Raw genomic sequence first — 21,945 nt, 5'->3', positions numbered from 1 at the left:
TTCTCACACCAAGAACAGAGCTGATGGGACCCGTCAGTCACATCTGTACCTCAAGTCTCCAGAGCCCGGGCACCTGGCACACAACTGCCACTCTCTCTCCCGCACACAGGCTTGGCAATCCTTCTACTTTCACGTTTGGGGTTTTGTTCCAACCAAGGGTGAGCAAGGGGAGAACACCGCCCCTCGAGGCCAGAACCTGAGGCCAGAACCGTCTGTGTCTACCTGTCTTAGGTAATGTTAATTCTGTAATGTCCCGGTCATTATAGACAGGGACCTGGCTACATCCAGGAAGTTGTAATAACCCTGTTTGCCCTGAGGTGACCACCTCTAGCCCTGCCCAGTAGCCAGAGGCCAGGACTGATGCACATGGCAGAGTGGAACCAGCTCTCTGGGTCAGGGCCTGGCCTGGGAGGGGGTGGGGCTTTCAGTGGCTGAGCTCTTGCTTATCTCCAGCACTGGGAAGGAAAAAAAAAATCAGAGGAGACTACACTGTCACCATCCTAAAGGCTTGGGATTTACAGCTCCAATTCTGGGCAAGAGGGGTGGGTGAGAATGTGGAGCAGGTGAGGGAAGCACAGCTACTTAATAATGAATCACCAAGACAGTGAGTGGGCTCCGGGGGCAGATTTGTCTAATAGCAATGTTCTTTGAGTTTTGGCCACTGCATGGATAGACAGGGAAGGGGAAGGACGAGGTCCAGGGTCTCTCAGCATGGCACAGGACACACACGCACACACACACTTTGTGGATGTCCAAAGTGACAGTGCCATAAACACTATTTCTGGCCTCACACAGGATAACGGTATGCCCCTCCTTGGCAGCATTTCAGACTCAGCAGGAGCCCGAGGGAGATCCTTCCCTGGGCTCTTGTGTCACAAATCAGAACACAGGGCTATTCTTCCCTTGGAGCAGCACTCAGCAAAACCTGCTCCCCAACCCCTCACTTCCAATCATCCCCAGGGGCTCCCCTGGACCAGGAGCAGTGCAATCGCCTCCCCAACCCCACCCAACTGTTGCTGCAGACAGCAGGGCTACTGCCTGCCTGCCTCACAGCCCCCATGATGGAACATTCTGCAAGGAGGTGTAGCCAACCAAGCCAGCTCTCCTCAGCCCAGCAGAGCTGGGAAGAAACTCATTAAACCTTCCTAATGACAAACGCTCCAGCAGGCGGCTGGTGGGGAGAGCGATTGCTCCAGAAACCAGCCAGATGGGAGCAGGCTCAGGTGATTGTTTATGAGTCTCAGCCCTGGAGTTGGGGGTGGGGGCTCCCTTGGGATTCAGCCTTATTTTGCAGGTCCCCAACCTTTGCCAGCTTGGCCACCCTCACAATCCAGGCTGGTCCCACCAAATGAGGGGGCCGTGGGTGGGCAGAACTTCTACATCTAAATGACTCTCAATAACCCCTGTCCCAGGCCATTGCAGAGGCAGCTGCGGAGGTGAAAGTGGACAGGCAGGCCACACTCGCAGCTATCCACCCTGGCAGGGGCCCTACCCAGAGGTGGAGGAAGAGGGTCCACCTCCCCCTGCCCCAGGCATCCTCTCAGCCGCACTCTGCTCCCCACTCTGTTCCTCTGCTCAGCCCCTTCTGCCAGGATCCCTGCTGACAGCGGCACCTGGTATTAGCCCACTTCCAGGGGGCTTATGTTACCATGGTAACAGCAGCTACAGAGGGTGCTGGGTCTGGCGGCTGGACCCAGGAACAAACTGTTGGAAGTGCTCCAGGTGACAGGGATACAGGCATCAGGATGCAGGGTGTGATTTGTTCTAATCTGACAGTGGCTTGTGTGTATGAGGGTGGGGAACGGGTGAAGAGCACCCAGCACCGAGGGGCCTCAGCCTGGCTCCCCCAGGAACACTGGCAGGTCCACTGGCTCCATTCCCAACCCGCTGAATGGAGGCCCTCAGGTGAGTGAGGTGGGGCCCCTGCATCCTGGGACAGGCCCTGGGGAGGGCATGGCACACCCTGCATGGACTGGGGCTGGAAGGTGCCCCACGGCCCTGGTAGTCCTGTAACTGGGGAGAACGCCGACAGGACCACCCCGGTACAGAAAAAGGGAAGAAATGAGACACAGGACGGCAGAGCAGTGGTTCCAGGTTTAATGGGGAAGCAAGGGGTGCTGCACTGCCGCCCAAAGGGCCCGCAGCTGGGCGGCTGGCACGGAGCATTTGCTTTTTGCAACTAAACAGAGGAATGGGGCAAACCGAGAACCCAACAACTCAGGCCTTGCTGCCTGCCTGCCTCTGGGACCTGGGGGACAGGTCACCCCCCACTCCCCTGGGTCTGGGAGCCTCCCGACCCCCATTGCCCTTTGAAGTCAGTTACTTCAGGGGAGTCTGGCGGGGAGAGCCCCACCTGCACGTAGAACAGGGAGCGGAAGCCCAGAGCTCCCAATCTTGAAGAGCCCCCCTTCAGCCATTTTGGAAACAATAAATACTGTGTGACGGTAGCAGGGAGGAGCACTCACTGGCCAGCGGGCAGCAGGGGAGCTGGTGGGTCCCGCGGCCCTGCCCCACCCTGCAGGCCAGCCTGGGCCGCCCACACTCCTCACTCCGTGCGTAGGATGATATGGATACCAGAATCCGTGAATACGGGCCCGCTCATCTCCCCTGTCCGCAGCGCAAATGAGGCGTCTTCAAATGGCTTCTGCATCTGACCTAGGAACCACGAGGGACATGGACAGGAAGGGGTCAGCGAGTCAGTGCAGGGCCAGAAGGAGGCAGGTGAGTCGAGCCACAGCAGATGCGGCTCCCGCCTGTACCCACCCCTATTCATCCATCACTGAGTTTATGGCCTGTCACAGAGCAGAGCTGCAGCCTAGCCGGAGGTGGCAAGGCCATTAGGAGGCCCTGGGAAGCCCGAGGACAGCATGAGGGATGGCAGGCAGAGCCGCTGCCACCATTATGCATTTAGAGGCGCATTTTGGTGATGAACTCCTCTCCCTGGGCCTGGCTCCCCACACGGGCACATCATCTGTCCCACAGGCCTCCTGGGGTGGGTGAGGGCGGGACTCCCCCTCTTTGGCAGGGGTCTGAATACCATAGCCCACCCCGGGCCTGTAGACCCTGAGGACTGAGGAAGGCCGGCAGAGAGGAATAAAGGGGGAGAGGAGAAAGGAGGTGGTGGGAAGAGGCAGCCAGGCCACCGTGGCTCCCTGATTTCCTTTGTCCTGGACAGATGGGCCCAAACTCAGGGCTGCTGACCTGCCCCCTCCCCCGGCCCTGGTTTCCCCACTTATGAGACTGGAAAGGAGATTCTGGGGGACTCAGCTCAATAGACCTGACAAAAGGGAATGCTAACAACAGGATGGAACCAACCTTTATGGGCCCTGATGGGGACAACTGTGCAAAGACGCACAGACCCTGGGAAGGAATGACATCAGAAAGAAGGCTGTGCTGCCCCTACTCTCTCCTGGCTGCCAGCTCCCCAGGCAGGGCAGCCGCAACAACCTGAGGAAGGGACTGTGCTGCCACCTGGTGGGCTGGGAAGCCCTGTGTGACAAGGGCCACACTCCTGAAAACCCACAGGCTCCTCCCAGCCTCTACTGCCCTCCTGGCTGCAGGTGGTCCTTGCCTAGGGTAGGGTGGTGCCCTTTCCTTGCCCACCTCTGCTGAAGGCACCCAGGTCTCCCCTGGCCTTGGCCGAGCTGCAGTCGCTGAACTGTGAGGCCAGAGACTCAAAGTCTTCCTCTCCCGACTTGATCTTCTGGATGTAGCCTGCGGGGACAGGAAAAAGAGCCCCACATCAGGGGCAGAGCAGAAGGCCATCCCCAAGGGGGATGTAAGCCCTCCTCTGACCACTGTGCACACTCCTCACAGACATTGCAGGCCACAAGCACACCCCTACACTCACGCAGTCTTCTGTTCGTGCACTGCACGAGTCCATGAAGAGGTGCCTTCCACATGCATGCACAGGGACACAACCAACCCTGTCACTCATTTGCATGTACCTGTGCCTGTGATCCTACAGTGATACTGATGGCCAAGCCAGTCTCCCCCTGTCCCCTCCCTCTCCTTCTCTCACACACACACACCGACCTCCTTCCATCCCCCAACACACAATATTTAAGAGGAAAATCTACCTCTAAGTTACAACAGGGAGTAAGAACAGGAGATGGGAGACCGAAGGGATGGCGGACCCCACAGCAGGAGGCTCACCCAGCCCCAGGATAGTCTGAGAAGGTTTAGGACAGGCAGGAGGCCAGGGTACAAGCCCAGGTCTGCCACAGAGGCCAGCCAAGCCCTCACCCGTGGGCCTCAGTTCTCGGGACAGGGGAGACAAGCCCTGAGATCACTGGAGCATTGAGAACCCAAGGGGACTCCAAGGGATGCTGTGTCAGCCCTGTGCACGGGGGTCCCATAGGCAAGAGACACGGCTCTTCTCCAGCTGCCCTGACAGGTGTCTGGCAGAGCCCCAGATGTGCAGTCCAAACCAGCCCCACTGGACCACAATTCTCCTGGAGAGAGAGGAAGCCAGGGGCAAGGGAGGAAGGAAAAGGACCCCAGCAGAGGGGAGTGAGAGGGCAGTGCCAAGAATCTGGGTGACTCAGGTTTTGGAGCAGAACGTGTAAGATCTGAACACGTGTGCACAAATGTATGTGTGTGTGCGCGCACTAGGGGTGAGGATGTGCAGTGTAAGTATGCAGCATGTGTCAGAGTGTACTGGTGTCCAGGCACAGGTGTAACCGTGTGTGCGCACACGCATATGTGCGCCAGGTAGGGAGGAGCTGCCTGTCATCTTCCTGAGTCCAGGAAGTCCCTGAGGTGGCCAGGAGTCTATGACACAGATACAGGACAGTCTATCCTGTCCTCCCTTCATGACCCTCCAGCTTGACAAGCAGCCTTGGCACATGTGAGCATTCTGGCCATCTCCTTCCCAAGTTCCCAGGGCAATGGCCCCAGACCCTGGAGCAGCCCTTGGTGATCTTGGACCCTGTACCACTTTCCTGCCTGGCCCAGCAGTTGCTCTGTGGAGTGCACCAGGGACTATACCCACCCCACCCATCTGGCTGGGCAACTGGACACCAGCCCACAGCTGCCATTGTCTCAAGATGTGAGGGTCACCCAACACATTTTTGCCTTTGCAAAATCACCAACACTTCCACCAATTAATTCCACCGACCTACACAAAGCCAAAATGCCTGTCAGCCAGCCTGGAGTAACCACCTCTGACACACCCACCTGGTGCTGGCTTGAGCCCCATGGGGATCTTGCTGGATCTGCCTCAGGATCCTGTGGGATGCGAATGCCACCCTAATAAACACGACTGGCACCAAAGTGGAAACCGTGTGACTGAGAGAGCATGAATGTTGTTCTTGTCTGGCAAAACACGTCATGGCAGTGACTTCCACATTGATCTGAACACTGCCAGAGCATACAACTCAACTGCACCTGCATCATCACCTGCACCTGTCTTCCAGACTGCCAATCTTGCCAGCGTGCTACTGTGACACACAGCACAGTACCAGGCAATGAGTGAGATGCTGACAAAGTTACTTGCTGTCACCATTCTTCCTTCTATGTGAGTTGCATGTCACAGGGACAAAGTTGCCTCTACTCCTCTCTGCTCTGCCCATCCCTGGAGGCGCTGCCTGATGCCTGTCAGACAAGCACGTTGGCCATACAAGGTTCCTCCCTGCTCCCTGTTTGGGCTTCATGGAATACCCAGGTCTGGCTGGAAACCACCCTCCTAGGCTACCAAGGGGGCCCCTTGTGCCAATGCATCCATCAGCAACTCTGAGCTGAACCAGACATCCCTAGTCACCCTCCTCTCCTCTTCTTCCTGGCCTTCTGAGTGTACCCCAGCCTTAGCCGTACAGCACCAGGTTTCCCCACCTCTCGTTCTGAGTGGACCACAGTCAGCCAGTCAAGGAATCCTGATGCACAGTGCCCCTGTGGGTACCTGCCTGCCTCCTGGCAGCAGAACTGCATGCAGGAGCCCAGCACCCACAGAGCTAAGCCCACAGCCCTCCCTGTACAAGTGTCACCTTGCTGCACCCCCCAGCAGCTGGGGCCACAGGGATCCCTAAGACTGGACTGCCTAGGGCTTTCTCAAACACATTCAGTGTGTAAGCCATTTCCACTTAAAAATGAATAAGAGCCACGCTTTGACCTCACAGTTCACATCACCCAGATCAACCTGACAAACCAGCTCTCTCAGAATATGTTCTGTTTTGATGGAGCCTCACACAAATTTTTAAAAAAACCTTTTTCATCCTGAGTTTTCCTTCTTTTGACAATGACCTGAAAGTGGTCGGTTCCATGTGTCCCCTCAGCAGCTCAGTCTACACATGCCTCTACCACGATGGTGTCACTCCTACTCCTGCCCCACCCCACTGCCTCCACCTCCAGGCCTTTTTTTAGTTCTGCTGGGCACCAGCCTATGTCTTCCGGTCTTTCCTGCAAGCCTTCCCAAAGCCCCTACTGCGTGAGGTGCCCTCTGTGGATGCTGCCTTTACCACTGTCCTGTCTGTGTGTGTGTCGAGGACAGGGGCTGGGTCGACTTTGTTCATCATTATCCCTGCCGGCACCCAGCAGTGTGCCCAAAACAGGTATTCCCAGGTGCCCAAGGAATTCATGAATTAACAAGACAGAAAAGGCCACAGGGAAGGAGGGAAAAGGGAACCATCACTGGAATCTCCTGACTTTTGTACCTGAACCTCAGGTGTCAATGCGGAGGCCAGACTTCCTGGGCCTCCTCCAGGAGCAGGCCCTGCCTCACTGATTGCAACTACACCCGTCTCAACATGGTGCCTGACTCAAATCTGATTAATAGGGCTCCAGCCAGGGAGGGCTCTCGCTGAGAACTACCCAGACCCAGGGCAGACTCTCCAGGAACAGGGGCCTTCTCCCTGCTTCAGGGTGTTCAGGAGTCCCTGAAATTGCATGCAAAACATAAGAAGACACATCTCCGCTGGCAGCTCTAGGCTGGCCTGCTCACAGCATATCCCTGAGACCTAGAAGGACTCCAACTGCTGGGTTCAAATCCCAGCTCTGCTGCTTCTGAGCTCTGCATGTCTGGTAGGTCTGCCTCTGAATCTCACACTCACTGGCCTATAAAATGGGATAATAAGAGCTTCCACCTTGGGGGGCTGTTCTGAGGAGTAAATGACCACTGGAGCAATGGCTGGTTCAGAGAAAGTCATTCACAGATAGGAGCTGAATGTCTGTGTCCCCAAATGCATAAAATGAAGCCCTAGCCTCCAGTGTGATTGTGTTGGGAGGCAGGGGCCTCTAACAGAATAATTAGCGTTCTTATAAGAATAGACACTGACAGGTGTAGTGGCATGTGCCTGTAGTCCCATCTATGTGGGAAGATCACTTGAGCCCAGGAGTTCCACACCAGCCTCAGCAAGGTAGCAAGACTTCCTCTCAAAAGAAAAAAAAAAGACTCTTCTTTCTTTCTCTCTCTCTCTCTCTGCACTAGCACTAAGGAAAGGTCATGTGAGGACTCATCAAGAAGATAGCTGCCGGGGGCTGGGGCTGGGGCTGGGGCTGGGGCTGGAGCTCAGCAGTAGCACGCTCGCCTAGCACGTGTGAGGCCCTGGGTTCGATCCACAGCACCACATAAAAATAAATAAATAAAGTACAGGTATTGAAAAAAAAAAGAAGATGACAGATGTCCGCAAGCCAAGAGAGGCCTTGCTAAAAACCAAGCTTCCATCAGGCTGGAACCCGATCTGGGCCTTCTGCTCTCCAGACTGTCAGAGAATAAATTTCTATTGTTGAAGCCACCCAGTCTAGTCTCTTGTTATGGCAACCTAAGTTGATATGCCATAGATACTTAAGAGAGAGTGAATGAACAAATGGGGTGACCCCCTGAACCTAAAAAGATTTAGAGACAAACTTCCCACGTTCCCACCACATCCTATAGGCTCCTTCCAGTCCAAGAACCTTAGGGGAAAGGGTCTGCTCAGGGAAACAGGTGACAGGATTAGGTCTGCTGTCCCAGAAGACCAAGGATCCAGCAGGTGGGATCGCCTGAGACTAATAGGCTGGAAGGATGCCACTGACCCCAGGGAACACCAAGCCACAGAAGCTCACTGACCCTTGAGCCTTGGAAAGGGTACGTGAGAAGGAGTGCTCCTCGTTCTCTGAGCCTCGGGTCCTGGGCAAGCAGGAGGGTCTTGGAACAATGGGGAACAGAAAATGAGGACCTGTCCATGGTCTGGCCTCCTCAGACAAGGACACCAACAATGACACCCGGCTGGGCCTTGGATTCCTGACAGTCTCTGGCTGTAGCCCAACAGTTACAGGAGAACCAATGCTGGGAAAAGTAGCCTCAGCAGAAATGTAGAGGCACTGGTTCTGCTGTGGGCAGTCTGTCCTCAGGGTGGAGAGGAAACACCAGCTCTAAATGGGCACCGATGACACTCACTTAGCCTGCGAGATGGGGCGGGCACTGCCCAAATCATCATCTCCTGATCACCTGGAACAAGCCCAGGATGGGGAAGAACATTCATTTTCCTGGGACAGAAAACAAGGCCTGGATGCCCAACACTTGCTGACACGACACAGAAGCGTCTGGTTCCCCAGTGCACTCTGGCTAGGGCCTTTTCACCGACCCTCCAGCTGACCACCAAGGGTCTTGTCTCAGTCCGAGAAGACAGTGAAGCAAGGCTAGGAGAAGGAGGTCATGGTCCAAGGTCAGTGGAGGGTCTCTGGCTGAGCCACTAGGCCTCCTGCATCCCTGCTCAAAGCTCTTTCCAGGGGCTTCAGGACAGCAACAGGGGCTGCCCATGAACACAGAACTTGTCCTGGCCTGAGCTTCCCCACAGCATGTGCCGAACGACTGGGATCAAGAGAGAGCCCATAACTACTGGATTTTCATGGCCACCCTGGCCCTGTTCTACAGGTCAGCAAATGAGGCTCTCATAATGAAGACACTTGCTCTGTTCCACAGGCTGGCCTGGAACCAGACCTGCAAGGGTGGGTCCTACAGTCCTGACCTTAAATCACCTTCTCCTGAACACCTAATCCCTGCCCACCTATCCATCACCAAGTCCTCCTAATTCTGTCTCCTAAACATCTCTAGAATTTGCTCCCCCTCACTTCTAATCCCACCCCACCCCCAAGTTCAAATCACATTGTCTCTAGCTGCAATTACTCCCACAGCTTCCATGGGGCCCTCCTGAACAGACAAGCATGGAATTCCTGCTGACATTCCCAACTGAGTCCGTGTCTACTTAAAGTTAGGCCAAGGGCCCAACTGCTTGGTATCTTCAGACATCCCGCAGGACCCCCACCAACCACAAGGGAAGACACTCTCACCTGCCATGCCCACACCTGTGCCCTCTTACCATCCCCACCTGCCTCAGACCTCTCTCACTGGGATCACCTCACACATCTGTCTCCAGCCTGGCTCCTCTGCTGAACCCCAGGCCCTTTCCCAGTCTCTTCCTTAGCCCCAAAGATTTAATGAGTTCCTCCCACACTGGGCCTCTTCCCAAGTGCCCTCTACTGGAGATGGTACCTCTGTCATTCCATCTCCAAACGTCCATCTCCTCTTGGTCACTTATGGAGTGCAGGGGCCTCAGAACAGGGAACGCTAGTGCTGGGACGACTTAAGAGGTCATCCTATAATTTCTTCTAGCCACTTCCTCCTAGTCCCCTGGGGTAGCCAGACCCCCCTCAAAACTCAGCCTGGGTTCTGAGCCTTCTGGCTTCCTGACCCTTCACATTCCAGCCACACAGATCTTTCCTGAAGGCACAGCACCAGGGCCCCTCTCCTGGTTCCACATGACCTGTGCTTCCTGCTGCCTCCAGGATGGATCCAAACTCTTCCCCTCACTCAGGACCCTCCTCCCCTAGCTGGGTCCTGCCCCTGAAGGGTTTCATGCCCCTCTAGTCCCCCTGTACAATTTTCCCCAGATTTCTGGCTACACCCTAGCCCCCTCCATTATTTCTGCCCTGTCCTCTGCCAGGAATCCTCCTTGCTTGCCACTGGCCCACATGGTTCAAAGAGCTGTGTCTGTCTGACAGAACTTCCTTTTACATCCCCACCCAAGATGGTTACCACCAGGACACGTAGCTTCTGAACGCCTAAAGTGAAGCTGATGAGAATGAGAAAACATTTTAAATTTTATTTCATTTTAATTAAACAGAAATAGCTGTATATAGTAGCGGTTGCCACACTGAGAGCTCCAGTCCAAGGTTCTGCCAACTATGGCCCACAGGCCAAATCCTGCCTGGTTTGGTAAATGAGGCTTTCCCAGCACACAGCCACAGCCATGTGTTTACATATTGTCCACAGCTACTATGGAGTTTCAAGGCAGAGCTGGCAAAAACTGCATGGCCCACAAAACCTTAACTACACACCATCTTTGCCAACCTTGCTTACAGATTACAGTGGTGACACAGATCAGGGTTGGGTACAACTTCCTCCCCAGGTCAGAGTAAACCCACCAACTCTGAATGCTTGTTCTACACTAGGCATTCACTTACATCATCTGAGTTAATCTCAGCAACCCTGCAGGGCAGGAAGCTGAGATCCCCATTTTATAAGGTGGAAAAACTGAGACTCGGTCAGCCAACTCACACAGTCAAGGTCACACAGCTAATAATGGAAGAGATTAGATCTGTAATCAAGGTTTGAATCTGTGGCCAGTGCTTTTGAATGACTAGGCTTAGTTGCTGGGTGCAGGAAGGTGTCAGGGACCAGAACCTTTATAGACTAGGGAAAAGGAACCCTAGGGTTAGAAAGGAAAAAAAAAAAAAAAAACAATCAAAACAACAACCAAAAAACCTGACTCCCTCCCTAATCTCAGGGGAAACAGGATTACCTTTTCCCCCCATTCTAGGGGTATGTCTTTGCACACATACCCACCACAGGAACTAAATAATTCAGACTTGGGGATGGCACCAGAAGATCTAAGAAATGACTATCTCCCAAATTAACAACGGAAGTACAACAGAGAACATGTGGAACGTAGCTTTTGATTAACCTCTTTAAAAACACCCTGTTTCCCCTGAGGGGCAAAATCACAACCCCTGGACAGGAGTCCCCAGTGTTTCTCTTCTCAAGGCACTGCTGCTATCTAAACCCAGATGTGCCAGCCCAAAGGCTGGTCCTCTGCCCCTATCCCAAGGCTCGCCTTCAAATGCCACAGAGCAGAGAGAGGTAGTCATTTGAACCAAGCTTATGTCACATACAGGCACTTCTGTGTAGGCCAAGGTTATACCCGACAGCGGAGCCAGGTTGGAGTGGAAGGTCTGATGTGATCTGAGAGGACTCCCTCCCAAGAAAGACCCTGCCCCAGCCCAGCTCACCGTTGATCAGTTCCAGGGCCTCCTCCTTGGTCCTGGTGATCTTCTCCTGCCGCCAGGACGAGGGCCGCCTTGACTGACTATGCTTAACCAGCAGGTGTGAGCAGCGGACCCTGGCAGGCTCCCCCTGCCCATTTTTGCTGCCACTGCTGCTGTTGCCACTGGGTCGCTCCCATTGGCTGGCGTTAGTGATGTGATTGAAGTAGTATACCCGGCCTGGAGGGGAGGACAGGAAGGAACTCAGCTGGGGCTATGATCACAGGATATCACCCTGGGTCCCTGACCAGAAACCAGGACAAGGACTGGCTTATGTGATGCCTTCACACAGCAAACCCACTGTGTGCCAACATGTGCCACAGGCTCTGAAGATGTAAACCAATATGGCAGGACCAACATGTTAACTCCCACAGAGATAACACTGTATGTGGGGCCAAACAAGCATTAAAGAAGCAAGACAAAATAATCAGCCAATGACAACTTCAGGAAGGAAAACAACCCAGAATAACAAAAGAAGGGAAGGAGAGATTAGGGAGAACTTTCCATCAGCAGCCAAAACACCTGAGTTTAAATCTGGCTCAGCCACTACCCGCTGCATGATCTATCTTCCCTGGGCATCAGTTTTCCCACCTGTAAAATGAAGAGCACCTGCCTACAGTGCTGACTGAGTAAGTTCAACATCTGTAAATTGCCTAGGAGAGTCTGGCATATATTAAGAGTATAACAGCTTTTATTTTCTCCATTGCACAGATGACAAAACTGAGGCCTCACCCTCTGCATCTCTGGTAACAGGTAATGTTTCCTGCACATTTATTCTGCTCTAGACACACAGAGAGGAGATAGGATTTGAACTCAGGTGTACCACACCCAAAAGCTCTGCTTTTAACTCCCTACCCAATGTCCTATGATGCAAGCTAGGAAACAGCATTATTGGGGACCAGATGTTATGCAGGTGTTGAGGAGCATGAAAGAATGAAGACTGCAAGTAAAAAGCTTAAAGGAAGGACCCAGTAGACTCTGGGTATCACTCCAAGGGCCAAGAATTTGCCTGGGCTACATAGTGGACTTAGCACTGTGAAGGGCAGGATCATCCATCAAGAAGGCTGTAAGGGTTGCACTGAGCAGAAATGCATGAATGGGACCAGAAGCAGGGTGTAGTGGCACAAGCCTGTAATTCCAGTGACTCAGGAGGCTGAGGCAGGAAGATCACAAGTTCGAGGCCAGCTTTAGCAACCGAGTAAGACCCTGTCTCAAAAAAGAAAAAATATGGGGTGAAGCTCAGTGATAAAGCACCCCTGGGTTCAATCCTCAGTACTGCAGGAAAAAAAGAATAGACCCAGAGCTGGGCACAGTAGCAGGTTTATGCTGGAGGTTGCAGTCACACATCAGCTGCAGCAGGCTTGGCAAGACCATGGATTCTGGGGGTAAATCCAGTGGAGCCACTGACTGAAACCTTAGCAATGCCTCAGTTTTCTCATCTGCGAAATGGGATCAAGAGAATAAGGACATCAAAACTCATGGAATTACTGTGAGAAGTCAATGTATGCAAAATTTTCACCAGAGTACCTGGTGTTCAATAAATAAGAATTATTATTGTGACTATGATTACTATGGGCTCTGGAGGAAGCAAAGTGATCCTGGACCTACCCAGAGATGCTGGACCAGCTTTTGCAGCTTTGGCAGTGAAGCAAGAGGTGGGCTTTGGAGGCAGACTGACTGGGGTAGAACCAGCCCCCAATCCTTAAAATGCATGATTTTGGACCTGTTCCTTAAGTGTCCTAGGCTCAGTTTCCTCTCTTTTAAAATGGGAGTAATAACTACCCATCTCTCAGAATTATGGCAATTCAGAGAACTTAAATACTTAAAGCACTAGACACGATGCTTGGCGCTCAGATGCATGCCCAATTATCAACACTATTATTGTGGCAAACCCCACAATATCAGCCATCCTCAGATCATCACTGGCCGACATTGCAGATTCAGCAGTAGGGGTAGATGGTAGGGGCGTTAGCAGGAGTAAGTTGTGGATTTGCGGCATGGCAAGATCCTGAGGCCACGCCCTTTGCACGGTATTGGGGTGTCTTCCTCCCAAAGGTACGGTGCCCCCAGATCCAGTGGGTTGAAGAGACTTTCCCCGAGAGCGTCAGGTGCATCAGGCCGAAACGCATCAGCCGGGCCGGCAGGACCACGGCAATTGCCTGGGAAGTGCCATGGGATCCCAGGTCCCTCACTCGCCCCGCCCTCTGCCTCGGTTTCCTCGGGTCCTAGCTCCTAGGACTCACAGCCCGCACAGGGCGGGTTGGGGCCGTTACCCGGGGGACGGTGTGAGGGGACAAGATCCCACGGAAGGAAGGTGGCGCCGCCGCGTCCGAGGGAGAAGCTCGAGCCCTGCTTCCGCGGGCTCGCGCGACCCCGCCCCAGCCCCGACCCCCGCGGCACCTGAGCTGCGGCTCATGCGCTTCTCCCAGCCGGGCGGCAGCTTCTCCTCGTCCGCCATCTTCCCTCCTGCCGCAGCGCCTGCTCCGCCTCCGTTGCACCGCCTGTCGCCCGCGCCCGCCCACTGCTGCTGCCTATTGGTTCTACGCGCTCCGCACCGGTGCCTGGCTGCGACACACATTGGACATTCCAACCGTCCCGGCTAGCTCTCTGGCTTCCTATTGGGCAGAAGTGAGGGTAGGCGTACTCACCTACGATTTATCTGGGCCCCGCCTCCTCCCTCCTAAGTGGTGGGGAAGGGACACGAACCCGCCCTTTTCAACGCCCTTCGGTAAGCACCAAAAAAGTCCCGACCCGTTCTTGGCGCTCTTCGCCGCGGAGCCCACCCGGGAAAGATACACCTTACTGATTGGCTACTGCAGCAGCAGTTCCCTCCTTCATGAACAGTTTCCGGAAGCCCGCCAGCCCCCCAGGCGGAAGCGTCCGGCTGGTGTGGAGATAACTGGGGAACCCACTAAGTACTTGGAAGGAGACTGCCTTTGCTGTTGCCATAACAACGCAGTTGGGCTGGGGTTGTAGCTCGGTGGTAGAGCATTTGCCTAGCACGTGTGAGGCCCTGGGTTCGATCCCCAGCACCACATAAAACTAAATAAACAAAATAAAGGTATTGCATCCATCTACAACTAAAAAATAAAAAATTAAAAATTAAAAAAAAAACAAAAAACAACGCAGTTGCCTTGGCGACGAGTTGCTAGATGCCTAATTTTTGCTCCTCCTTCCTCCCTCTTCCCACCTGACTTTTCCAGATGTCCAAAAGGAACCTAGCCCTTTTTTAGTTTTTATAAGGCTATTTCCCAATGCTACCGACCCAAACATTTCCATGCCTTTTGTAACCTACTTACTTCAACTTACTCCTTCTTAATCTGGCTCCTACCTCCATCCTGGGTGACTAGTGGGTGATAGCACTGCCACTCAGATGAGGGCATAGGAGCAGGTGTGGGTGGGAAGAGGATGAGCTGTTTGAGCACATATATAATAAAATCCTGGACTGGGATATAGCTCAGTGGTAAAATGCTTGCCTAGCTTGCAGGATGTCCTAGGTCCAATTCCCAGTTGGCCAAAAGAATGATAAATAAATTTTAGTTGGTATTTGCTGGGTGAAAAAAAGTACAGCATAGCAACCGTAGTATGTATGAAAACATACCACCACCACCAAAAAAAAAAAAAAAAATCAAAAAAGAAAACTAAGAATGAATAAATAGATCACTTATGAAAAGTCACCAATTATAAAGCAGAAAAAAGCAAGCAGCTGAACAGCATTATTAAGAGTATAATCATCTCAGTTGTGTAAGAACTATAAGCTTATAACAGAAAATTTCTGGATTAATTAAAACATTGACTGCTGGTGGTGATTTGGTGAAGGAGGAAATGGGGGACTTAATTTTCACATAATCCTTTGGTTTTATATAAGTGTATCAACATAACAATCTTTTCTTTTTTTAATGTCTATTTTTTAGTTGTAGTTAGACACAATACGTTTATTTTATTTATTTTTATGTGGTGCTGATGATCGAACCCAGGGCCTTGGACATGCTAGGTGAGTGCTCTACCGCTGAGCCACAACCCCAGCCCCACAATCTTTTCTTTTTAAAGACAACTTTAGACTTAGGGCAGAGTTGCAAAAGTAGTGTGTCATAGGGCTGGGTGTATGGCTCAGTGATAGAGCACTGTCTAGAATGTGAGGTCCTGGGTTCTTTCTCCAGCACTGGTGGGGGGGTGCGGGGCGGGAGAAGATTCATACATAATGATAGAACAGAGGTTCTCAAACAGGATGTTTTGTTCCTCAAGGAACATTTGCCAATATTTTCTTTTTATTTACCACTTCTTTAATATTTTGCCAATATCTTAAGACACTTTCAATTGTCACAAAAACAGGGAGGGCTGGGTTGGATACCTAGCATCAAAAAAAGAAACAAATAAAGATCCCCCTCTACTACCTATTTATATAAGTAAAACAATAAATAAATAAAACCAAGCAAAGAAAAATACTAATTAAAAAGATTGGGACAGAGAATTTAAATGGAAAGATATCTACATAAGCATACAAAATAAGCAAGCTGCTACATGGTAATGCCTATTGCAGAATGTATAATTATTCTATTGTATGAAAACTTTACGTTGCTATTTCATAAAATTCCTAGATTCATTCAGATATGTAATGATTTCCAGAGGCAGGAGGGATGGAATTAAGAAATAAGAAAACAAATTCTTTTTTTTTTTTTTTTTAGAATTTTAATATTTATTTTTTAGTTTTCGGCGGACACAACATCTTTGTTTGTATGTGGTGCTGAGGATCGAATCCTGGCCGCACGCATGCCAGGCAAGCACACTACCGCTTGAGCCACATCCCCAGCCCAGAAAACAAATTCTTGTTTTGAGTTTTTCTTATGAGCATATAATATTAGTCTTTTTTTTTTTTTTTTCTTCCATGCTGGGGAGCAAACCTAGGGCCCTGTGCACACCTAAGCATGCACTCTACCAGTGAACTACATTCCAAGCTCATAGCCGAATCATCTTCTGAAAACAAAATTTAAGATTATATAAATTCATTAAAAAAGGCCTGTCCTCAGGAGAATGGGGTAAGGAGAATGGTTTTACTATTAGCTTATATATTTATAAGCTGATTTGAAATTAAAGAACACCTTGTTAGATCTGTCATGTAATTTTTAAAAATATAAAATATTTAAAATATTTTTGTGGGGTTGGGGATGTGGCTCAAGCAATAGCACGCTCGCCTGGCATGCGTGTGGCCTGGGTTCGATCTTCAGCACCACATACAAACAAAGATGTTGTGTCCGCCGAAAAAACTAAGAAATAAATATTAAAAAAATTCTCTCTCAAAAAAAAATATTTTTGTTTTGAGCTGGATTCGGTGGCATCTGCCTATATAATCCCAGCAGCTCAGAGGCTGAGGTAGGATTGCAAGTTCAAAGCCAGCCTCAGGAACTTAGCAAGACCCTCAGCAACTTAGTGAGACCCTGTCTCAAAACAAAAAATAAAAGGGGCTGGGGATGTGGCTCAGTGGTTAAGCTTTTTTTTTTGGGGGGGGGGTGGTGGTACTGGAGACTGAATCCAGGGCTCTGTACCACTGAGCTATACTCCCAGACCTTTTTTTTTTTTTTTTTAATATTTTTTAGTTGTTGATGGACCTTTATTTATTTGTATATGGTGCTGAGAATCGAACCCAGTGCCTCACACATGCTAGGCAAGCACTCTTCCACTGAGCTACAACCCCAGCCCCCCAGACCTTTTTAATATTTATTATTTATTTTTAATTGTAGTTGAACACAATACCTTTATTTTATTTATTTATTTTTATATGGTGCTGAGGATAGAATGTAGGGCCTCGCACATGCTAGGCGAGTGCTCTACCGCTGAACCACAATCACAGCCCTCTCCCCAAGCCTTTTTATATTTTATTTATAGACAGGGCTTTACTGAGTTGCTCAGGGCCTTGCTAAATGGCTGAGGCTGGTTTTAAACTTCAGTCCTCATGTCTCAACATTCTAAGCTGCTGGGATATGGGCTCCCACCACTGCACCCAGCCCTTTTTATTTTGAGACAGGGTCTCACTACATTGCACAGGCTAGCCTCAACTTGCAATCTTTCTGCCTCAGCCTCCCAAGGCACTGGGATTATAGACATGTACCACCGGGCCCCTTTCAGAGAAGAAACCTGAGGATCAGAGCTATAACATCTGAATTGTTAAACCCTGTGCCACACTGCCTTGTTTTGTCCACTATGATCTCATTTTTGTCTTTAAAAGAATTGCCAGGAATTATGAATGCTTACACATGCTAATCTCATCGCTTTACAACATACCAGTGAAGTAGATATGAAATAATTCCAGTTTAGGAATAGGGATAGGGAAAAGAAGGCCATCTGTTTTCTATTGCTGTAACTGAACACCAGAGGCTGGGTAATCTGTAAACTAACAGTTTATTCAGCTCTTGGTTTTGTTGTGAGGACCAGGGTTGAGGGGCCTTTTACGGGGTTCTGTAGAGTCTCCAGATAACAAGGAGTCAAAAGAGTTTTTGCAACAGACCCACTCTTGACATAACCCATTAATCCATGAATAGATTAATTAATCCAGGAAAACAGCCCTAATGATCTAATCACTTCTTAAATATCTCAGCTTATAATACATTGAAATGGAGATTAAATTTCAACATAAGTTTTGGTGGGGACATTCAAACCATAGCAAAGGCTTAGAGGGAGGTTAAGTAACTTGCCCAGGGTTATCAGGTTGTTGGTGGCGGAGCTGATATTCCACCCATGGTTTGTCTGAATCTAGAGCCTGTATTACTAACATTACTACTAAATCTGACCTTATGTGGGAGCTCTATGGTCTATTAGGGTAACAAGACTCCCAGGGCCTCTTGCCTGCAGAGAACCACAATAAACCCCATAGCTCAGGGCTCCTAGTCAGCTCTGTCATTGATCCAGTCATTCCTAAGCTCTCATTAAGCAGCCATGTATTAACAGTAACGGACAGACGAAATCATAAGATAGCTCTCAAACATAGACGGCAACAAAGCAGTATCTAAGTCTTTATTAATGTGAGTTTTTAAAAACAAATATCCATACCAGTGTGAGAGGTGAGCTTGGGACAAGAGGCTAAGTCAGGGGGGAAGGAATTCTGCTCTATTGGTAATAAAGCTCCAGGTTCATCCCATCATGGATTTCATCTGAAGTAAAGTGTTAAGGAGTCTTCACTGGGTGTTCCATCACCATCCCTCATCTACTCACAGCTAGATCCAGGTGCCCTAAAGACTCAGTACAAGGCTAAGGAAGTCATTTTGGACTGGGTTAATTTTGACTGAGGGGAAAAAAAACAATGAAAACTTTTTTTTTTTTTTTAAAGAAAGTTCAGAGAACCACAGTAAACTCCACAGCTCAAGGCTCCCACTCTGCATAACAGACTTGCCTGAGTTTCACGCCTCCTGACCTCCTATCTAACAGGTGGAGCTCAGTAATATGTTGAACTTGAGTGACAAAGTCCTTCTAAGCCAAGTCAAACGAATTCACCAATAAACCACCCTCCTCCCCAATGAAATAATTCCGTAACAACTATTTTCTCAGTGCTTACCATGTACCATATTCTAAGTTAATACCTATGAGCTTAATATCAAACGTGCTTCAATACAGAACCAAGAAAACCAGGAATGGGTATGTAGACTCTTCCTCAAGAAGTCACACAAAGGATACAGTCCCCAAGAGACACGTGGTCCTTAAAAATCGTGTACCTATGGAAATAGAGACCTTTCAGAAAAAAGCCTAGAAAACTCTTCCCCCTAGAGGCAGGCTGAGCCCAGCGCTCCCCCACCCAAACCCTTCTGGCCTAGTCCCCAGTCCAGCCGGCAGCCCCACCACTGCACTCACCACTTCTTAAGAACAATCTTGTTCCAACGGGTGCCAGTTTGAGCCGCGATCAGTTTCTTAAGGTCCCCGATGGTGTCATCGGTGCTGGACGCAGCGAAGTTAAGGCAAATGGAAGGGAGAGGTAGAACGAGGAAGATGACATTCTAGGGCTGAGTGCATTACACTCTGCCGGGAGCCCATCCGCCCGCTCTCCTGGGTTTAACCAGAACCACCCGACAACACAGACCGGGCTGCCTGCCTCACGCTAAGCACCCCCAGCGAGCACTGCCTCTCGGGCCGTCGGTGGATACTTGCACTTTACGCGGACTTTCTTCCCCAGACGGTCGTTGCAAACAACCTCGATCATCCTGACCGGAGCTACGCGGGGTGGGAGGGAGGACAGCGGTCAGGACTTCTGGGGCCTCCCAGGTCCCAGAAGTCCCATCGTACAAATCTCCTAGGTCCCAGCCCTAAGACCCCGGCCTGGGTCTTCTGCTCACCTCCTCTAACCCCCAGACCTGAGTCCTCTTGGGCCCCAAGTACCGCGTCCCAGGACCCGGGATCCCAGACAGCAGCGCTTCCGCCACTTCACGTAGCCTGAAGGCCAGGCCCCAAGGCTCCCGGATTCACCTCCCATCGACTCGCGGACCCTCGGCGGCGACTGCCGGCCGCTGCCCGCGACTCAGGGCTTCTCACTTGACCCGCTCACCTGGAGTCGCCTCGAACCTGAAGACGCCACAACCTCTCCGCTCGAGCGCGGAAGCCCAGCCGAAGTCGACGCTGGGAACCGGAAGCGGAAGTGCGAGACCGCAAGCGCCCTCCCTTGTGTTCCGGGTACCTGTTAGAGCTGGGTCGGGTTCTTCAGGGTTCCGGGCCCGTTTGGGTCCTGCGGTTCATCCCCGCGGCTTTAGGGTTCAGAAACTGGGTAGTCGGAAGCCTGAGGTAGGAACAGGGTAGCGGTGGGCACGGAGCCGGGGACGAGCTTACCGGAGTCAGAGGTCAGGGGCCGACGCCCAGCCCGTAGGAAGCCGTTGTTTAAAGCCCTTTCGCTGTGGGTAGACCCAGTCAGCTGGTGGAAACTCCAGAGGGTCCCCCGGCGGCCTCTGGATGACCTCCAGTGCCTGAGCGCGAGGAAGCCTCGCTACAGCGTTAGGGCCACCGGGCAGAGGGTGCCCAGCCCGGCAGTCGTCCTGTCCCCGCCCCCGCATTCAGAACTCATAACCTCTTGCTCACCCCCCACCTCTGTTCGTCGCGACTGCTCCGCGGAGTCACGGGTCACAGACTCCATCCCACAAGCGAAGCCCCATCCTGGAATGGAGACCCTGTCGCGCACTAGCAATGCCTACTAGGAAGCTGAAAACCACACAATCGTAAAATCTTTTGCTTTTGTGTTTTCCAGGAGCATTTTGTGTCTTATTCAAGGGTCATGAGGGCTGGTGGGACAGGACCCCCACCCCCCAAATTCAACCAGCTTCTGCCAGTGGACCTGATAGATAATTCCTTTTCAGCAGACAAAATTCTGAGCCTAAATTGATTCATTCTGAGAGGAAGCCACCGCTTTTCAACCTACCCAATCCACCTTCTCAAACTAGAATGTGAGATTAGGTAGAAGCTGAGAGGCCATCCTATGGAAACTGCAGATTCTATGTGCTCTGGTTTGGATATGATTAGAGAGTGTCTTCCAAGGATTGTTGGAAATTTGGTCCCCGGTGTGGTGATGTTGGGAAGTGGTGGAACCTTTAAAAGGTGGAGCCCAGTGGGAGGTGATTAGGTTATTGGAGGTAGTAATGCTAGTCTAGAAGAGTATGTTAGTTCCCTTCAGAGTGGACTGTTATGAAAGAGTGAGCCTATCCAGGTATGTTGAGACATTCTTATAATCCCAACTACTTGAGAGGCCAAGACAGAAGGATCACAAATTCAAGGCCAGCCTGGGCAATTTAGTGAGGCCCTGCCTCAAAGTAAAGAAGGCTGAGGCTAGTGGCAGTGGCTCTTGGCTGTAATCCCAGCAACTCAGGAGGCTGAGGCAGGAGGATCAAAAGTTCGAGGCCAGCCTCAGCACCTTAAGCAACTTAGTAAGACTGTCTCAAAATTAAAAGAACTAGGGATATAGCTCAGTGGTAAACTGCCCCTGGATTCCAGCCCTAGTATGAAAAAAAAAAAAAAGTGGGGGGAGGACTAGTGGTAGAGCACTTGCCTAGCATGGATAAGGCCTTGGGTTCAATCCCCAGTACCACCAAGGAAATAAAACCAATGAACAAAAAACAACCCGCAATGTGATAGCATCATTCATATATATATATATATATATATATATATATATATATATATATAAATAAAATACAGGCATGGTAGTACATACCTCCACACTGCTTGGGAGGCCAGGTTGGGAAGATCACTTAAGCCCTGGAGTTTGAGATAAGTCTGGGCAATTTAACAACCCCCCTTCCTCCCCCAAAAAAAGAGTTTGTAGAAGAATGGATAGATTAAGAGAAACTGGAAGTTTGAGGGTAAGATAAGGGGATTGATACATCTGGAGAAGTTTGAAAGCAACGCGTCTTTGTGTTCACATAGAAATACTGGGTTACACAGGTCTTTGACAGTCCTTATCACTAGATGGTGGAATTGCTGAGAGTCTGATTTTCTTTTTAATACTTTTTGGTGTTTTACAGATTTTTAACATGAACACATTTTATTTTATTTTTTTAAAAATATTTATTTATTTTAGTTTTCGGCGGACACAACATCTTTGTATGTGGTGCTGAGGATCGAACCCGGGCCGCACGCATGCCAGGCGAGCACGCTACCGCCGGAGCCACATCCCCAGCCCTT

General features: G+C 50.8%; 2 protein-coding genes across 3 annotated transcripts; both read right to left on the bottom strand.

Moving 5' to 3' along the window:
- Positions 1–2,083: 2,083 nt before the first annotated feature.
- Pin1 (peptidylprolyl cis/trans isomerase, NIMA-interacting 1) lies at positions 2,084–13,849 on the bottom strand. Of its 2 annotated transcripts, none has more exons than XM_015488979.2 (4): positions 13,699–13,849; positions 11,266–11,478; positions 3,604–3,714; positions 2,084–2,655 (listed from the first exon to the last, which is right to left on the bottom strand). In XM_015488979.2, the coding sequence occupies exons 1-4, from the start codon at positions 13,754–13,756 to the stop codon at positions 2,546–2,548; spliced, it is 492 nt and encodes a 163-aa protein (XP_015344465.2). In that variant the 5' UTR covers positions 13,757–13,849; the 3' UTR covers positions 2,084–2,545. The 2 variants fall into 2 exon arrangements, with proteins under 2 accessions (XP_015344465.2, XP_048650654.1); XM_048794697.1 differs by lacking the exon at positions 13,699–13,849 and adding an exon at positions 11,821–12,109.
- Positions 13,850–18,292: 4,443 nt separating this feature from the next.
- Ubl5 (ubiquitin like 5) lies at positions 18,293–19,982 on the bottom strand. Its single transcript, XM_015488978.2, has 5 exons — positions 19,826–19,982; positions 19,428–19,494; positions 19,138–19,221; positions 18,964–19,001; positions 18,293–18,443 (listed from the first exon to the last, which is right to left on the bottom strand). The coding sequence occupies exons 2-5, from the start codon at positions 19,481–19,483 to the stop codon at positions 18,400–18,402; spliced, it is 222 nt and encodes a 73-aa protein (XP_015344464.1). The 5' UTR covers positions 19,484–19,494; positions 19,826–19,982; the 3' UTR covers positions 18,293–18,399.
- Positions 19,983–21,945: the final 1,963 nt, after the last annotated feature.

The sequence above is a fragment of the Marmota marmota genome, unplaced genomic scaffold (genome assembly GCF_001458135.2).
Source record: "Marmota marmota marmota unplaced genomic scaffold, marMar, whole genome shotgun sequence".
NCBI classification, from domain to species: domain Eukaryota; kingdom Metazoa; phylum Chordata; class Mammalia; order Rodentia; family Sciuridae; genus Marmota; species Marmota marmota.
The sequence above is the reverse complement of the archived record's forward strand: the minus strand, read 5'-3'. Positions and strand labels throughout refer to the sequence as shown.